The sequence below is a fragment of the Anser brachyrhynchus genome (genome assembly GCF_964034855.1).
Source record: "Anser brachyrhynchus genome assembly, chromosome: 15".
Classification (NCBI taxonomy): domain Eukaryota; kingdom Metazoa; phylum Chordata; class Aves; order Anseriformes; family Anatidae; genus Anser; species Anser brachyrhynchus.
The window spans coordinates 6,370,539-6,390,127 of NC_137733.1; the positions used below are offsets into that span (position 1 = coordinate 6,370,539).

A 19,589-nucleotide genomic window follows, 5' to 3' on the forward strand; every position below is an offset into this window, starting at 1 on the left:
GACATGGTGTGAGGTGCCACACTGAGGGACGTGCTTCGAGGGGATACATGGAGGGGGCACACTGTGAGGGGACATGTGAGGTGCCACACCGACAGGACACGCTGTGAGGCGGCACACTGTGAGGGGGCAATAGGGGGTGCTGCGAGGTGCCCGGCCGAGGCCAGCGCGGGAGGCTGAGGTGAACGACTGGGACGGCACACGGAAGAGGCGGCTGAGGGGGACCGAGGGGGGGGGCGCGGCGAGCGGGCACCGCGGGGGCGTCGAAGGGCAAGCCGATAGCGGCCGCCACACTCCACCACCCGCCCCCCCACCCCAGGACGCCGCGGAGCAACTGAGGACGAACTCCGCTCTTTCCGGCGCCGCTCGCGCCTTTCCGGCGGCGGCGGCGGCGGCGGGGGCGGCGGGGGGGCGTGCCCGGTGCGCGGTGACGCAGCGCGCAGGCGCCGCCCCGTCCCCGCCCCCATGGTCTCTGGAAAAGAGAAGAGAAAAAAAAACTTTTTTTTTTAATTGAGGAATCAACAGCCGCCATCTTGTCGCGGAGCCGGAGCGCGGCGCGAGCGGAGCGGGGCCGGGCCGGGCCGGGCCGGGGCAGCGGGGCCGCCCGGCGGGACACGGGGCAGCCGCGCCGGGCGCCGCCGACGGGCAGCGGGGCTCGGGGCCGCGGGGCAGCGCCGGACGGGGCCCGCCGGGCTCCGCCAGCGGGACCGGGAGCGGCGGCGGCGACCGCGGCGCGCTCATTGTTTTGGGGCGTTTTTTTTCCTAATTTTCCAATTTTCTCTTTTTTTCTTTTTTTTTTCCTCTCCCCCGCCTTCCTCCCCCCTTCCTTCCCCTTTTCTTCCCTCCCTTCCCTTCCCCTCCAAGCTCCCCCCCCCCCCCCCCCCCCCCCCACCGTTTTGGGTCCGCGGCTCGCCGCGGGTGGGGGCGGCGGGGAGCGGGCGGCGGGGGACCGGGAACCGGGGCCGAGCCCCCCCCGGCATCGCGGAGGGCCGAGGAGGGGCGGCGGGGGGGGGGGGGGGGGGGAGGAGGCCCCGCTATGCTCCCCGAGTGACTGCCGGAGCCGCCATCCGGGCACCTCCTCGGCGGCGGCAGGGCGGGGGAGAGGCCGGGAGGAGCGAGGCCGGCAGGGAGGGGGCGCTTGGGTTCTTCCCCCCGAGCCCGCCCCGAGCCCTCCTCCCTGCGGCCTTGCTGCGGCCCCGGGTATGGGGGAGAGGGGGCCGCCGGCGGCCGGGCACTGAGCGGCGCTGTTGTTCGCCATCCCCCTTCGTTCTTCTCCTCCGGGAGCGCCTCGGGACGGGCCCCGAGCGGCGGCGGCGGCTGCCATGGCGGAGAACTTACTCGACGGGCCGCCCAACCCCAAGCGAGCCAAGCTCAACTCGCCGGGCTTCTCCGCGAGCGACAGCACAGGTGAGACCCCGGGGAGGGACGGGGAGGGGTGTGGGGGGGGTGTTTTGGGGGTTCCCCCACCTTCCAGGGGCGAGCGGGCGGGCCCGGCGACCGTTCGTCGCCGTACGGCGACGAACGGTCGCCGGGCCCACCCGCTCGCCCCCCTTCTCTGTGGGGTCCCCACCCTTCCCCGGGGGTCCCCTCCTCCCCCCGGGGGTCCCCATGCTTCTCCTTCACCCCCCCCTTCTGCCTACCCCCCCCCCCCCCCGCTGCCACCCCGCTCTGCGTCTCCGGGGCTGTGCTGCGGAGCGAAAAAAAAAAAAAAAAAACACCCTCAACGCCACATCCCTATCCTGCTTTTTTAATATATGTATTAGTATTATTCTCCTTCTGTTCCCCCCCCATCTCCTTCTATTCCCCCCCTCCCGTCTCAGAGTGCGGTGAGACGGGTTTAAGGCGCTCGGTTCGACCTGTTCCGAGCTCTTTCCCTATTTAAAATTTAAAAAAAAAAAAAAAAAAGAATCTGCAGACCCGCTCAGGCGCTCAAGTTGTGATGAAATGCCCGGCAGCCCGGCGGTAGCTGCGACTCGTCTCCGCGTCGCGTAGCGTCTTCGCCCTGCTTCCCTTGTCCGAGGGGGTTCGTAGGTGATAAAACGCAGCAAAATTTCTCGTTTCCAGCAAGCGTGCGCCCGTCGCGAGTACGCACGTGTGTGCATAAGCGCGTGTGTGCGTGTACTCAAGTCTTGAAGCGTTCCGTTTTAATTGCCGAGGCAGTGCCTTCATAGGATCGTGTCGTGTGTTTGACTTGCACCTCTGTTCTCAGAGATTCCTGAATCTCGTCGAAGGGTCGGCGATAAGTTAATCGTGGTGTGCCTGCTGTGTTTTTATGGATAGGAAAAAAATATTACTATAATTGAGCTGATAAATTCTGTGGTTTTTTTTTTCAGTTTGCTTGGTGTGCATTTGGCAGTAGCTTACAGATACTTCAGGCTTTTTATTTTTTCTAATTCATGAAATCTTTTTCTTCTCAACCTCCCAAGAAATGAAACATGCCAAAAAGAAACAGTATTAAGAGTAAGAATTGGCAGAAAAATATCTAGGTGAGGTCTTGTGACTGAACGGCGTTAATCTCTTTTGTGGAAGTGACAGAATGCCATAGGGAAGGCTGATACGTAAGTTGCTACGAAATGCACCACAGTAACCTGGGAAAAGCACGATTTTTCTGAAATTCCTCAGACCTTTAGACTGTACGGGTAGTCAGGGAAGGCTGTTTGAAGCTGAATCTTTTTTTTTTTTTTTTTGAAGTTGTCTTGGTCTGTTCTGGAATGCTTCAGTCATAATTACGTCCTGTTCAGCAAGTTCTAATGCGTCTCGGGGAGCTCTGTGCAGCGCTAGAGATGTAGGCTCCAGTATCTGTGGGAAGTTTTGCGCAGCGGAGGGGCCTTCGGCCACCGGGGACGGAAAGCCCCACGTTGTATTCTGGAGAAGTAGGGTTGCATCCATAGTCTCGTGCCGTGATCCCCAGGCAAAATGCCTCTCTGTTGGAGAGCGCAGGTATGTTCGTGCACTTGGCGGTGCTTTTTCCAAAAACTACGCTTTAGATTCGATCCTAGCAGCCAAGGCTGTTGGTGGAAGGATTGCTGCACGCTTCTATGCGTTGTATCGGGCAATGCAAGTAGTGTGAGTGGTGATTGCTATCAAATACCTGCTCCTGAACCTGAAACTGCCTGCTTTCTTGCACTGGGGCTTAAATGAACAAGTTTTGGGACGACCTGGGAAGTTGTCTTTGTGTAGGTGGGCATGCAGCTTGCGTCCTGGGCAGGCAGTGAGTTCTGGGATGGATAACTGAGTTGTAGCTGCAGTCGTAAACCCATGCCACTTGATGCTGCAGCTTACGTGCTGGGGACGTGCTTGTAAGACGTTTTGGTAGGCCGAGTAGTGCTGCTGCTGAACACGAAGGCCCCGGTCCTGCAGGCGCTCGTAAGCGAGCGTAGCAGCGCGATGGCGAAGGGTCTGGTGGCAGGCCTGAACGTTCAGCAGAATGCAACTGCTCGCACCTGTTTATACTTCGCTTTATGCTTTGATGCGGTAATGTTAAGCAACTCTTTTTGTCAGGGTAAATTTTAACTGCCTTTAATCTTTCTGGTAAAAATAGCGCCTTAGCTTACCGTAGCGAAGTTTGTGCAGTCGAAATCGGTCTGCTTGCGTTCTGTAAAGCAGCTAAAACAAACGTCTGAGCTAAGAGAAAGCAGGAGAACTGGAGGGATAACAGAAAGGCTTGCTGTGAACATCGTTAAGGTTTCGCGATAGTCAGATTCTGCAGTCGTCTCGTTGCCCTTTGAATCGAAAAGGAAGGTTGAGACTCGGGGCTGTTAGCTGACCGTTACCGAGCAGCACTCAATGAGCTGGCTCGCACGCTGGAGTATCCGCGGGAGAGATTTTCCCTTATCTAGCCAGGTAGGAGGAGTGCTTTTGTCTAATTACCTCTTTATTAGATACATAATAGTTTTCATACCTAAGTGCTTGTGTCCTTATTTATTTAAACTGTTACGAGGCATTTTGATCTAGCGTGTTGCAGGGTAAACGAGGGTTTAATGCAAAAAGTAGAATTGCAGAAACTTTGGTTATGGCAGAATGTTATTTTAATGGTGGGTGGCGTTATTGCTCCGAACGCTGCCGGTATTGATCGCTCAGCAGAACATGCAGCGAACTGGCAGCGTTCTTGGGCTGGTCCTGGTCTGAACTCTGCACGTAGATTGTGGAAAGCGTGCCTGCATCGAGCGGCAGTAAAGCCAGCATTCTTCAGGTGCCCTGTCACCGCCGCTCTGCAGATAGCTAGCTCGGTGGCGTTGTGTGCTGCGCCGTGAGTAACGCATCTGTCGGAATTTGTTGCGTACCCTGCAGCCTTCTGCAGTTGTAGGGCTGTGCTAGTTCCAGAAGTGACAAGTGATAATGTGGGCCAGAGCAGAGGGTGTCCTGAACTGCGGCACGAGTTAACATATTCCTGAAGTAGGTGAAGTTGGAAAGAAGGTGAGATGAGCAGCTTCAAAAGTCCATTAGAGCTGGATTTGCACCTCATACTTTCTCATGTTTTTTTCACAGCTTCAGATCATAAACAGATTAAGTGGTGCAGCTGCTGCGAAAGCTGCAGGCTGAGAACTCCAGTAATTCACGTTCTCTTTACGGCCCGGTGTGGTAGCGTTGCGGTGCCCGCATTTTAACGCTGGGGAAAGACTGGTCTTGTCGCACGTTCCTTCGCCTGTGCTGAGATAAGCAGAGCTCTGCTTAGCTCCCGGTGAGCTACGGAACTTCACCGAGGGGAGTTTGTGTCTCAGTACGCGGCCTGATTTGATCTTGTTCTCGTGCAGTATGCCAAAAACGAGGTAGGTGTATCTCTCGGGGGATTCAGCTTTTAGCTTTAAAAGAGATGGTCCGCCGTTCAAACAAAGTAACTTAACGGGGACACCCAGGCTTTCTCAGCTAGCGTTCCCGTACTTAGCTGGGAGTTCAGGTGAACTGATTGCTCAGTTATCTAAAGCCAAACTTTGTGCGCGTGAGAGCATTAGTGTGTGTGTTCTAGGGTTCATTCCTGCGTAGCTGAGAAGTTTCCCGGAAGCCTGTTTAATTGGTGTGCTCGTTTTACATGACGTGAGCAAAACTTTATTGTCAGTTGCGCGCTGTAACAGTAAGAAATTGCTTTTATATGCAAGCTTTCTCCATCCCTCTCTCTGGGACAAGAAAAAGGGTAATTCCAGTAAGCGATCAGGCTTGGATTTCTAAGCAGAAAATCAGGAGAAGAAATGCTTTCTCTGAAAAGAAGTAGGTGAAGGCATGTGTGTAGTTCTGACTTGCCACGGGAATGCCCTTTATTTCGTGGCACTTGCGCTGTAACTAGCTGGGATGGGACAAATGCAGCGTGTGATATTTTATGGCTGTATTGTTTCTTGCCGTATATGTATAATGGTGGATGAGAGATGTCACGCCAAGCAGAAGTGTTTACTTTGTGAGCTGTCTGAAGTTTGACACAAGTTGCATTTCTTTGCACCTGAAGCGACTGACCTGCATAACGCTGTGCCAGCAGTTGTCATCTGGGCCAAGAGATTCGAGAGATTAGAAATTGGTTCGCTTGTTGAGAATCTAACGCAGCACATTTGTGCCAATTCAGGAAGCACTGCTAATAGCAGGGTTTTCTATAGTTTCTCATCTGGGGGGGATCTTTGTAGATTTCTCCAAGGAGTTCGACACTAACATCTGCATGAGATGAAAACGTTGAGCAGAAGGTCTGCCAGTCTAATTTTATGTGACAGTCTATATACAGTTGTCTCCCCCTACTTTTTTTTTTTGCTTTTTTATTCATGTTTTGAGTGATAGTTGCATATATGCTTGGGATTTTATCACGTTGATTCATTTTCTTCATGACTTAAAATTAACACGGCTCCTGGAGAAGCCCTGCCAACACCAGAAGAGAATAAAGGCTGTGCTCGGGGGGGTCAGTCTTTGTTGTACCCTGGAGATCTCTTGATAGCTTGTGAAATAATTCCCAGTTTTCTGTTGCAGATTATTCACTTTCTATTCTGGCTGAATGTTCCTTGGAGTCATAGTCCAGTGCCACTAATTATTTCCACAGCAACATGCTGCGTTCTGGTACTCTATCTGTAACTTCACATTAAAAAATCCCCCTATCCTTGGTGTTTATTTCTATTGAAGGCTTTGCTCTCTGTTGTTACCTGCTAATAGAGAAGAATGCGAGCAAAACTGTTGCTGTTTTATCAAAATACTGCAGTTTAATGAGAAATCGGGGGAGTCAAAAAAACAGGATTTGAAAAAACCTGGGGTTTGTTCTTATACAATGAAAAAGCATGTGGGACAACTTAGAAATCTGACACTTCCATCCTAATTTGGTTTACACTTTCAAGAATTTTTGCTTTGTAAATCTTCCTTTTAACATATGTTATGTTTTCCATCTGTCTTCTCAGATGTCTAAGATACAGAGAGAACCTAAATCTTTTATTCGGAATACTCTCTTTAATAGAGATGTCTCAACAAATACTATATTGTGCAGAATCATAGTGTGAATCAAAAGAAAACTGAAACTTCCATTGTCAGGGCTAATTCACAATCACAAGGAACTCAGAGCCTCAATCTTTAGCACACAGACACACCAAAGGTTCACTTCGTCTCGCCATTGAGGTGTAAGAATCTTTCTCGTTGTTTGGAGCGCTGGATGAATACATTATCTTTGATCTGCAACTACTTTATTTATATAGAGAGGGACGTGAAGCTGTCTGCTTCTCTGAGGGTCCTCTTCAGTGCTGTGGGGACGTGCTAAGGACGTTGGCGCTGCCCCACGAACTACTCTCTCTAGGCAGCGAGCCTCCCAGGGAGCAGCTGGGGCTGCGCTGCTGGTGGGTGTCTGAGGTCCTCATCTGGGCCAGCAGCTGCCTGTTGCGCAGGGGGAAGGAAAACAGGATTTGAGGTTCCAGCCCCTCCATCTGCGTCGCACCTGAAGAGCACAAGCTTCTCTCCCTGCCCGCCCAGCTTTGCCACAGCCCGCACTTTGATGACTGCTTTAGTGGGTGTCGCTGTACGGGTGACGCGGCTTCTGTGTCATCTCCGGCGTGGCGTTATCTAATGGGGTGAAGAAAGCTGGAAACTTCAAGTGCTGATCTGTTCTGTAGTGGCTGTGAAGTTTTTTCCTAAGTTTCATAGACTCCGTTAAGGAAAGTATTAATGAGAAGGCAGTGAGCAGGGGCTGTTCTGAATCAGTGCTTTACAATAAAACAGATCTGAGCAGGTACTGTGTTTTTGTATACAGTTAGTTATAGTTGGAAGCTTTTTTAGAATGAAATTATTTAAAAGTTAAAAAAAAAAAAAATCATGTCTGCTGTTGCTTCCGTATGTGCGTTTGGTGTGCTCTGTGTTGTATGTTCTTGCACAGATGAATTTGAATTGCTGAACAAACCAGCCTTTGCTTGTAATTTGGTACCAGAAATAGGGAGGAAAAACGGCATTAGAACAAAGAGAAAGGAAACATGATTTTTGAGCTATTGTAAATCACAAAGGAGACAGAAAACTTGCCTGTTTTATTGTAATCTTGCATAATGTTTAATTCTTTTTGTTTCATAATACTACTTCAAGTACATATTAATCATTGCCATTTCAGTCTTCGCAGAAATAGATCCGTTCTGGGCTTGTATTACAGAAGGTGCACAAAGGTGAGGACTTCACAGAAGGACTTGTGCAGCTGAAGGGGGAACGTTTGAAGCAGCCTGAGCTAAAAGGCAGCGTTAGGATGGAGTTCTCACCACCCATGCCATCAGTCATAGTGGGCAGGATGCAGGAGTGAAAGATTTAAGATCTGAAACACCTTGTGTGAACCTATGTGTTTGATAAGAAGTCTCCAGCCAGAGAATGTCACAGTTAAAGTTTGCTTGTCAAGATATTTCACACCTTTGTGAGCTATCTGATGATTTTTTTTCCAGATGTGCAGTGAGGGTGGCACAGCCTTAGCATGAAGCAATGGATCTGTCAGTTGTGTGAGCTAACCGAAGGCATTCTCATGCTGACACTCTGTTTTGGTGTGCATTTCATGCTGTCTTAAGCAAGGGCTGGCTTTTTATTACGGGATTCTCAGATGATTTTGCTTTAAATGGTCGTCCTGAACATTAATGTTTCGTCAGCTGTTAAAATAGGGCAACAGAAAAGATGCTTGTGTTTGTGATAGGATGAGAAAGTGAGACCCCAGTTCCATTAATGTGCTCCAAGATCCCTAAAATATTTAATCTTAATCAGGATGATCTGAAAGAAAAGTTAATGCGACCGGTGCAGTTGTCTCCGTGTCGACAGGCAGATTGCTTGGCTTCTCCTCCTGCCCAGCTTTCTGCTCTCACGGCACAGAAACTCGTCACATCCGTGCTGGTGCTGCTGCTGGGGAGGATCTACAGTTACTTGCAAGAGCAGGCATAGCGGTAGTGTCCACTCGGTGAAGACACCTTGGGAAGCAGTTAAAGGGAAGAACAGTTACGGAGAGGCTCTGTAGGACCAGAGGAAAGGAAAGTTAATCCATCATTTGCCATCCCGTACGTCCAGAGTAGACCAGAGTGAGCGTTCTTGTTGGGATTGTTCTGCTTTTTTGGTGTTCTCTTTCCCCTCTGGCATCTGGGAAGAGAGGGGACTAGCTCCTTATCTGAATGCATTCTGCACAGTTTCTTCTGTACATGAACTTTGGTCTCAGGTACATTTAACATCCCCTTGTGTACTACTTTGTGTTAGTAGTGGAAAACTCAAGTAATCTGTGTGGTGGTGTTAACATCTTTTTCTAGTAGAAGCATAGTAGGTCTGAAAACAGTGATAATTCCTGAAGTTAGTACCTTAGGTTTTTCTGGACCTTTAACACGTTGTATTTTCATGGTGAGTGTAGCAAAAGAGAGATGGTCGAGGTGGTTTGGATAGGTACAGCAGAGAGAGAAATGTGAGGTAATGACTTGATGATATACAATGTGCGAGTGGAAAAAGAGAGGCTGGGAACTAAACTCAGCGTAAACAGGGGGTTCAGCTTATACCATTTTCTTTTTTTTTCAGGGAGGTGAGAAAGAAGGGGGGCAGAGGAGCTGAACTTCCCCGTCCCGGGCAGTTGTTTGGTGTCACACACGTCAGTTGTGGTTTAGGGGACTTAGCTGTGTTCGCTTTTCCCTTCCTGAGCAGTAGGTCTGGCGGTCGGGCTGCAGCCGGGAGCGTTTTTAAAGCTGAGTCGATGGCTTAGGAGTATTGCAGCAGAGGCTAGCAGAGAACGAACAGATTCTTTCCTTTTTCATTAACTTTTTGATTTGTTTGCTTTGTGTAATGAGCTTCAGTTTTGAAAAGTCACTTAGTTGCTGAAGTCTTATAAAAATAGATTGAGAGAGATTTTTTTAGGAGCTTGAAATTACTTTTACTTGTTCTCAAGATTAACTATATTCTAAGCTGGTAGCGTCCCTTTTGGTTATTGGAACATACAGAATTGATTTTGTATCAAAATTAATTGATTTTGGGAACTTATCACCGCTTAGGTGTACCCTGAATGGTGTTCATTTGTGGAGAAGTGAGCTTCGCCAGAAGGCAAGTTGTAAAGGAAGCACGGGGGCATCGAATGCCTCCATCTCAGTGCCCCGTGCCCCAAATCCCAGCAGCAGGAGAGCAAGAGGAGGCAAGCGTTGGGCCTGTTTTCAGGAAGGGCTAAAAGGACGATCCAGGGAACTACAGACTGGTCAGCCTGCTTCCCGTCGCGGGGAAGATCGTGGGGGGAGGTCCTCTCGGGGGAAAAAATCTCTGGGCGGGGAACAGTCAGCATCGATTTATTAAGGTTAAGTCATGCCTGACAAACCTGATTGCCTTCTGTGATTAAAAGGACTGGGCCGGGGGCGGGGGAAAAGCAGTGGATGTCATTTACCTCAACCTGAGCGAGGCTTCCACCTTGATCCCTCAGAATGTCCTTGCTTCCAACTCAGGATGTTATGGTCCGGATGAGTGGATGGCTGAGGTGGGTGTTCTTAAAACAAAAGCAAACAGAAAACAAACAAAAAGGCTGGATGGTTGGGCTCAGGATCAGGAAGTAGTGCATAGTGGGACGCATTCAACTGCAGGCCAGTAAGAGGCGAGTCTGCGCTGATATCCTTATCAAGGGCCTGGAGCAGGTGACAGCGCTGGGGGACACGCCGATACGGGGTGGGTGCCCGGCCAGAGGGGAAGGCTGGGGGGCCGCGGTGCTGCCAAACTCCAGCCTCCAAGGCTGGCCCCAGGAAGAGGTGTCCCCGTGCTGCGGAGCGCTGCCGGGAGCAGATGAAGAGGAGCCCCGGTTACAGGGAGCGCGTCGATCAGCCACACTGAGCCCAGCGAAACGCTGCCGGGAAGGGGCCAGGTGCTGGAGCCGAGGGGAGGGGAGGGGAGGCCCTGGCCTCCAGCCTCCTGCTGTCCCTTCCGTCCAGCAGCCTTGTCTCTGGCGAGGGAGAACTGTGATAATTAGCCTAATGAGGTTCCTGGGGGCAAGTAGCTAGAAGGTCTGAAGGTGAAGCTCATTTCTGTGTATCGGTGTATCGAATTTTGACCAATCTGCTGACTTAGGAATGAGCAAACCAAACCAGTACTTCTCTCTCATCCCAAATACAAGTAGTTCAAAAGACTGAGCAGAAGGAAGTTTAGTTAATTATTCTAATCTCCTGTTACGCAAGCTGTAACCGGTTGGGGCTCATCCATATGCCCGCTAATGGATCCCTTGTTTTCCCCCCTGCCCCTTCCACCAGGTCTTTGGCGTCTCTTCAGCCCACCCAGGTCCCTCGTTGCTGGCTTTCACAGCCTGGTCGCTAAACATCAGCTTCTGAGAAGGCGGTGGTCTGCTTTTGAAAGCTGCAAGCCAGCGTCAGATGCCCGTCAGTCTTTTTGCACGCCTCGTTAGGTGAAGTCGCTAATGTAAAATTTCCTTACTGGAAATTTTATTTTTTCTACGCGGGCATTTTTAATTGCTCTTAAAACTTTAAATGTGCTAATTGTCTTTTATGAAACAATAAATTACAGAATCCTCAAACCTCGGAAGGAGGCTGGGGTGGATGTGGTAATTGCTGCCTGCACCGAACAGTGTGGCTATTGAGCTGAGTTACCTGACATCGAATTGTAGGGAATGGCTGCAGCTCTGAACTGTTGAGGCTTTGTCTGCTGGGGTCTGGCATGATTGAAAGAAGCCTTACAAAACAAAATTGGGCTCACTGAAATGTAACAGCTCTGTTGGCATGAAAAGAAAGGCACAGTGAAAATACTGCTTGTGTGCCGGGACTTCCAGGGTGACTTCAGCATCGACTCCGTGGATGGGCAGTCGACGTTTGTGGCAGGGAAACTCCCAATCACGTCCAAGGGAAGATAGCTCCATAAAAATTGAAGCTGAGTTTGGTAGTTGACCACCTGCCTTATCATCTTAAACAAAGAAATACCTTACAATGTGTCACCTCTCCAGGCTGGTCTAAAGGAGCCATGGGGGAAAGCTGGTGACATCGAAACGTGTTGGTTGGATGTGTGTGCTAAGGAAGAATCTCCTGATAAAAGTTGTGAGTAGTCATGCAGATGAACGTATTCTGCCTGAGGATGCAGCACGGTTTCTCATCTGGGAGGAGACAGAACTTTTTCTTTAAAAAAATAAAAGTTTTAATGGCTGCTGAAAGCGTTGTCCAGGGTGGCAAACAACTTTTAAGCCCATAAAACTGAAATGAGGGGAATGTGTGTTTGTCTCCTGTGCGTGAAAAGAGATGCTCAAAGAACACAAAATTCTCCATTTGGAAAAGGAGCCCTTTGGAAAAAGTGGGTGGGTTCTGATGGTTCAGTGCCTCTCCTTCCCTTCCAAAAGATGCGGTATCTGTGCGTTTTGGCTCTTCTTGTTTTAGAGGCCATTTGGGTTTATGTTAGCAGAGATAAGGAAAGGTGTTGAGGTTTGCGATCAGAAGTGCTGTGTTGGAGAAGAGATGCTACCGCGTAGATCTCCAGCCTGTGACTTCCTGAGCACTGCAATAAGTGTGTTCGTTGTGGGGTAAGGGAGGCTGACCTCCTTCGGAACGGTTCTGTTCTTCTGTGCGATAGCAAGCAGGGGGTTTGAGAGATGCAGTGGGTACAAAACTCGGTGAGTGGAGCGGGACTGCTCTGTTTGCGTGTATTTTGTGCATTGATTCGGATAACTTTGTTTACATGCACGGGCATCTCTTGATTTTTATTTTTTTAGGCTTTTGGTAGATGCTGTTTATTTTGAAAAATAGTTGAAGCACCGAGAACGTGATCAGTTATGTTCTTGTGAGGGTGGGGGGGAGGTCAGTTCTCATTTTGCTACTAGTAGAAATGGGTCGTTCCCATTAAGGCAGACTTCTCCATGTGTATAAGTGCATGTATTTATAACTGCCAAGACAATCTCTTATCTTTATAGATTTGTTGCAGACATGCTTAAGTAGACTTTAGTTTTCTGTTGTGTAACTGTGAAATGCCTCGTGTTGATTCAATCGTTGCCTGAACTTGAATATTTGGTGAATTTTTACATGGCCGCTATGCTAAGCTGTTTACCTGCTTTGTATTTTCCTGCAGGCAGAGTTGTAAACTTTCCACACCTAACATTAATGTATAGACTTTTTACAGGAGCTTAAGAGTGGTAGAATATTTTAAGTATTCCCAAATGCTTGCTTCACTCTTTTCATAAACTGCAAAAACATTTCCAGCCCTTGGCTCTGGCAACACAGTTAAGAGTCCAGCCAGTGAAACAGAAAAATTTGAGCACTGCAATTCCAGCATCCTGTTTTGAAATACAACTGGAAAAAAACTTCTCTGTTTCTTTTCTTTTCTAGCCGTAGCAACATCTTTCCCCTCTCCTTTTTGTTGCTCATCTCCCTCCCGCCGCGCACAGCCACACGCACGTGGCTGGCTCTTTTCGTTCTTGAAGAACGAGCAGTTTTAGTGCAGAAGCTTGGAAAAACAGCATTCTTGGGATTTACACAAGTTCCCTGAACAAGCTCTTTAAGCCTCAACGTGCCTGATGAGCTGGGGTGACCAGAAGTGCTTAAGGAAGGCAAAGTCTCGGACAGGGCCCTGGCAGTATGGAGAGGAGCTGCTCTCGGGGCCATGTGTGGGGCCAAATCTGAACTGTTGGGAGAGGAAAGATGGAACAAAAGGGTATGGGAAGAGGCACCCAACACCCAACGGTTGTGTGCAAAGAGGAGGAGGGATGATGATGAAGCGATCACCAAAACGTGCAGTACACCAGGGGTTTTTGTAAAAGATGTTCAAAAGGTGAATTGAACAACCGAAGGGTAGCAAATAAGAGAGAAGCTAAGAATACTTTAGTGATGAACAAAATTGGCTTCAGAAAATACTGGTTTGCTCCTTCCCTGCTTGGAAGGCAACAGGTCTGTTCCTGAGCCGTAGCGCGTTTTGTCACGGCCAGCTTCCCGCAAGCTTGTAAGGATGCTTCAGGGCCAGATATGTGCAGCCTCATACAGGGGCGAATCGAACGTTTTTGTGCATGTTACTGAGATGATTGGTGTCACTCTGTGGTCACTGCAGCACATCTAAATGTGGGCTCATTTTTCTCTAGCTAGGATGAACTGAGAATTTGAATGCTGATGGCATGCATTGTGTTCCAATGTACTGGAAGTTAATGGTAATACAGCCTAGCTGTGTGATGCAGGTGAAATGGGTTGTGGGTTTTGCTGCTGTTTTGTGTTTTTTTTTTTTTTAAATGCACTTGGTGTGGTCCAGGTTGCTGCTTCCTGAATGAGATTATGGTACTTCTGCAGCCTGAGTCTTGCGTTAGCTTTTCCTTGTGGAAGAGTGAGTTGAATGTGGAAGAGTGAGTTGAATGATCATGAAGCATTTGGGATTTCCTTCTTTAGAAGAGAATTTCTGTTTGCTCTAACCTAGAAACATTTTGTCTTTCTCACTCTGAGGAGCTAGGATTCTTCAGGGCTCACTTTCCAGGGGCACAATAACATTTCAGTACAGTTCTGTTATGTTATAGTAAAAAGTGGTTGGTTTAGATCATGCCCTCGGACTGGAAAACTTTTCAGCAGTGTGTTGGGTTTGAAGAGCTGCTCTGAACCGAGGCTAGTCTGCTGATACGTCTTGTTAATATGGATGTATACACTCGTCCTCATGTCTTCAGATATGTAATTAAAAAGTACCTATATACAATCAGATAACTTTCTGTTTCTAGTTAAATACCTAAAATAACACTGTTACACAGACACCACTTACAATGTGTAATAAAACATTCTGGGGAACCTGAGCTGCTAATTTTAACAAACAAAACACTACTTTCTATTTTAATGAATTTTGGTGTTCCAGCCAGTCAAAGCAGTTCCTTCAAGGGGCTTAATGAAGACTGGATTGATTTATTTTGCCCATCTGGACAGCGTGTGGATTAGCTCTGTCAATATTGGCTATGATAAATGAGGGCTGGGCACTTGGAGAGCAATTTGAATTATTTGAGCTGTTCGGGCATTATGAGGAGAAAATGCTGAGTGTCTTTCAGGATCCTTTTAGGTAGTACGTCATGGGGAAAAAAATGACAAGAAATGGATGTTGAAAGCATTTATATGAGAGACTGGGAGCAAACTATGTAGTGGTTCTCTTGCGTAAGCATTGATGCGTAGCTGGAAGAAGTCTTTGGCCATACGCAAACATAAGTTGCAGTGTTGAGGTAGGATTGTTGGATGAAATGGGGTTACTCGAGAGGTCAGAGAATGTGATGTGATAGCTCTGTCGGGAGAGTACATCAGTTGGAAAACCTCCCTTGATATTTCTGCTGTGTTCTTTTAGCCCAAACAAAAAATTTGGGACTTAGGTCAGATGACGCTGTTCATTCCACCTCCATTTCTTAAGCATGGTATAATGTCCTGTCAAATCATGCAAAAAACCCTACTTACTGGCCTGTGTTTTACCCTGTGATTTTGTGTGTACACCGTATGCCATCAGGGACTGTGCTTTCTGAAGGGTGCCAGAGTTCACGTCAGCGGGCACTCGCCACCAGCGTTGGCAGTCTTGGGTGAAGTTAGGCCTTAACGTGTGACATTGACTACATACGAGACAAGTATGTAGTAGTGTAGGTGAATATTTTAGTCACTTACTTGTTGTGTTTTTCTGACTCGTGTTTCTGTTTTAACTTGCAGATTTTGGATCTTTGTTTGACTTGGAAAATGATCTTCCTGATGAGCTGATCCCCAATGGCGAGTTGGGCCTTTTAAACAGCAGTGGGAACCTCGTTCCAGATGCAGCTTCCAAACACAAGCAACTTTCCGAACTTCTGAGGGGAGGCAGCGGCTCTTCCTTAAACCCAGGAATTGGAAATGTGAACTCAAATAGCCCTGTCCAGCAGGGAGTTGGTAGTCAAGTTCAAGGGCAGCCGAACAGTGCTAATATCGGTAATCTGGGTGCTATGGGTAAGAGCCCTTTGAACCAGGGAGATTCGTCTGCTTCAGGCCTGGCAAAGCAAGTAGCCAGCACCTCTGGACCTACCACACCTGCATCACAAACACTGAACTCTCAAGCACAAAAACAAGTGGGGATGGTGACGAGCAGCCCTGCAACATCACAGACTGGACCTGGAATATGTATGAATACTAATTTCAGTCAGACACACCAGAGCCTTCTCAACAGTAATTCTGGTCACAGTTTAATGAATCAGCCTCAGCAAGGACAAGGGCAGGTAATGAATGGATCTCTTGGGGCAGCTGGAAGAGGAAGGGGAGCAGGAATGCAATATTCTGCCCCTGCCATGCAGGGGAATGCAGGCAGTGTGCTGGCAGAGACTTTAACCCAAGTATCTCCACAGATGGCTGGTCACACCGGACTGAACACAGCACAGACAGGAGCAATGACAAAAGTATGTATATATGCTTTAGTATATCCGATTTATTGCACTTGTGAGTTTTTTGTTTTCTAAATACCTGTGTGGAAAAAGGAAAAAATTAATGGACTTTTTTTTCTGCAACAGAACTAAAGAATGCACTTTCTTGAGTCTGTAGTTACCGGTTTCAGTCAGCAGTGATACCATGAGAGGAATATAGTTGAAGCAGTATTTCTCATGTGATCAGAAATGAAAGCACTTGTTTAAAAAACACTTCACTGTATCTTAGCAAGCTGAATTAGAAAATAAGAGATTAAACTTGCGAGAAGAAAACATTGTTACTTCTGTGCAGGATCTCATTTTATCTGCCAGGCGGCAGTATCTTTATTTAAAGCAACGTGGAATCTGTTAGAGCTCCGAGTTTGAAGGGGCAGAGGTACAGCAACTGGTCCTCTTGTCAAGGACTGCTATCAACAGCTGTGCAGTGATTTTTTTTTTCAAATACAGAAGCACTGATCTGAAAACATTAAATTTCACATGGATTGCCAAGCCAGTGTAAAATTTGCAAAAGGGAAGGATGGTAGCTGGGCAAGAAGTAACTCAGGGGCTGTTACGGATTGGGGCGGGGAGTATATATACCTGGAAGTATCTACCTGTGTCTTGGGACACTGCTTTGATCCCTGCTTGACACAGTCATTGCTTTTTAGCTCTTGACTTGCCTGGTATAAGCATAGAGAAATGATTAGAGAAGGAGATTGCTGCTCCTCGTGCCTTGGCTGGGAAGCAGTACACCTCATCTCTTGTTTGTGTTGCTTTGGTGTAGTTCCTTCCTGGAATTTTGATGGCAAAACCACTCTATTCTGGTATACAGAAGAGAATTCCATCTCTACTCTTTTATCTATCTATACACCGCTAGTCGTTATCATTGTAATTTATTAACATGAGAGTCTTAATGGATGCATTAAGAATTCTGGAAAAAAAATCATTGCCTGACAAAGGCAAGCCCATGTACTCTCAAGAAATATTGCCATCATTGTGCAGTACTGCACATTTCATTTAGTTTTTGAAAATAAAAATACAAAAAACATTCCATTGGCACTGAAAGGGATCCCTTTTAAGGGAAGATTAAGGAAGCTTAAGGAAGAGATGCTTGTGCTCTGGGTGATGGTCATAGCACGTAAAAGTGAGCGCACCTGTCTCCAGCATCCAGATCAGTTAAATTTGCCGTGTGGAGGGATTGGTCTGCACAGAAAGAAATAAGTTTCCCTTTTGTTTCTTTTTTCTTTGTAATTTGGGTGAAGAGTGGCAAATTCTGATTACCTGGCATAGCTTATTTCTATAAATTTATGGATATCCATGTTCAGGAGTAGATTTTCCCTAGCCACTGCACAGTTACACAATGAAACTACTGATTTTTTGGTGTGAACTAATTTAAGTAGAATACCCGAAGCAAAGGGACTTGCCTAAGGTCTTACCTGACTGAATGTATATGGCTCTGCTGGGAGAGGTTCTGTGATGTCTTGGTTTCTTTTAAGCAACCCCACCCCAGTAAGGAATAGGCCAGAACAAATTCCACTTTTCAAGGATTTCAGTCTTAGCCTGAAGCCAGCTGCAAGTGGGATTCACCAGCTGAGGAAGATGGTCTGGGTGTTTTCAGCGTGATTCAGGTTCAAGAAGTAAAGTTAATTTGTGCATGGATTATGTTGAAAAAGAGTAGTGGAAGTACCCCTATTATGCTTGTCAGTAGTTCTTCTTGTACACAGTGCTGTGCTCAGCACTGGTGATGCATTTCCAAAAGGTTAGAGGAAAATTAGTGCTTTCAGGAGGCCTTAGAAGCAGAATTGTTTGGGGAAACTGAAAAGGTACGACTACTTAATAACAGAGCATAAGTGATAAAACAGTGCTTCTGTGAAAGTGCTAGCACTTAAGAAAAAAACAATTTTAAAACCTTGGCAAACTTGAAAAAATAGAAGACTTGGTGTTTTTCTAGACCTCCATCTCTTGCCAAACAAGATGAAGCTTAAAAGCATTGCATTTTTATAAAAGTTTTACTTTATTTACATCTTAATTATCTTTTGGTAAGAGAGCAAGCAAATGAGATGTTTTACACAAATATTTCATGTTTCCATTTTGGAATGATTGGTTTGCTCCCTGAATTTTCTTCTTGACAAGCAGAAGCGTTCCATTTTTGCCTCTTCTCATTGGCGTTTGAGGACAGGCATCCTGTTCAGTCTCTTCCTATCCCCCAGTCTGTTGCCCTAATAGGGTCATCAAATGGTGCTCGTGTTAGCTTTTTTTGTTTATTGGTGCTCCCGTTGTGATGAAGGCTTTTAAGAAAAGTAAATATTTCGGTGGGTTTGTCTGTTGTTCTGAAACTGAAATTTCTGCTGAAGGAGAATGTGGGTTAGTTTTTTTTTTTTCACCTCCTGTTCCGTGATGTTTACCACTTAATGCGCACGCTGTAAAAAGATTTGAAGAGTAGCAATTAAAATGGTGAGGCAGCTGATTTGCCTAACTGGAGTAAACTGTTTAAAATGTAGCTGCCGTATGCTGGAAGAACTGCATGAAGGCAGGAAACAAATTCTCTAGCTGGTAACTATAGCAATGTATCTTAAGGGAAGGAGGTGGGAAATACGAATGCAGATTTTTATTTTTTTAAAAAAAGTAGTCTTAAACCAAGATTTTCTCATTATGTTTAAGTGATGTGCATCACTGATTGATTTCTTTTATTTCCAGTCTAATTGTTCTATTTCGGGATTTTCAGTATCCTGATAGCTAGGTAAGATTGCAGCCCCTCTGCTCTGTTTACTTTTTTTAATTCACTGACAAAGGTCTAAGCATGTGCAGATGGAGGGCATGAGAGCTCTCTTACGGATCTGCGTTGTCTCTGGAAATCCCTGTGGTCAGAACCGTCTCCATGCAGGTTCCTAGCGCTGCGCAGGCTGTGCCCGGGCTGCTCTGCCGCACCAGGCTTTCTAGACGTGCGCTCTGCCCTGCCCCAATGTTCCTGGGGCAGTCGGGGAGGAGCTGCTGGACAGCTGGGACTTGCCTGACCCGCAGAATCTGTTGTAGGTGGATTAGCGTTGTGCTCGCTATGCAGTGTTCGATTGAGGTGGGTTTGTTTTACCAGGGGTCATTTGTGCTTCTTCGGTCGCAGTGGATGCTTCAAGTAAGGCTTGCAAGCCTGTTTTTCTTAGCTCAGTACGTTTGCGTGCAGTGCGTAGCAGTCCCGTGACCCTGCGTAGTTCGGGACCAGGGCTGCTGGTTGAGACCTTGCTTCCGTGGTGGTTTGTTCTAACCCTTTTTTAGTAAGTGACTAATCAAGGAAAGTCCGTTGTGTAAGTCTTTGCTTTTTCTATTTTTCCTCCTTGCATTATATTTGTATAAAAATATACCAATTACACCAATTCTTTCCAAGAATTGATACCAATTTTCCCTAGTAAGAGAGATTAAAAAGAAGAACCTTATCTTTTCACCTGCTCTCAGAAGTAACTGGGAGTCACTTCACCTGGAGCATCTTAAGCCAATACCGTTCCTTTTTAAGCTGGACCTGTTGTTTTAAGGCAGCTCTTGACAATGAAAGCAGGCCAGAAACTCATTGTAACTCAAATTCATGATGCACGTGCTTGCATAAGCTGAAGGTGGCAGCTAAACTTTAACCAAATGAAAATGGAATGAAAAATAGCTGAGTCTCCACATCAGAAGGCTGTGAGGTGCTGGCATCAGGGCTAATGTTTCTCCGTCAGTAGGGAGAGATTAAAGCAAAACGCCTCCTCAGTCTATAGAGACATGAGCAAAGGATTTCTCATATTTCATATGATCCTCCAGAAGAAGCAGCTTGTCAATACAAGTGAAACGATAG

The 19,589-nt window shown here is 47.2% G+C and overlaps 1 protein-coding gene across 9 annotated transcripts in view; it reads left to right on the forward strand.

The window, feature by feature from the left end:
* The first annotated feature begins 579 nt into the window (after positions 1-579).
* CREBBP (CREB binding lysine acetyltransferase) overlaps positions 580-19,589 on the forward strand; it is a 94,304-nt gene continuing 75,294 nt past the window's right edge. For 7 of the 9 annotated variants that reach the window (XM_080556253.1, XM_080556260.1, XM_080556254.1 and 4 more), the window contains exons 1-2: positions 580-1,404; positions 15,051-15,763. In XM_080556253.1, coding sequence (XP_080412379.1) covers positions 1,320-1,404; positions 15,051-15,763 — 798 coding nt within the window. In that variant the 5' untranslated portion in view covers positions 580-1,319. The remainder of the gene's footprint in view (positions 1,405-15,050; positions 15,764-19,589) is intronic. The other 2 variants (XM_080556259.1, XM_080556255.1) reach the window with 2 other exon arrangements.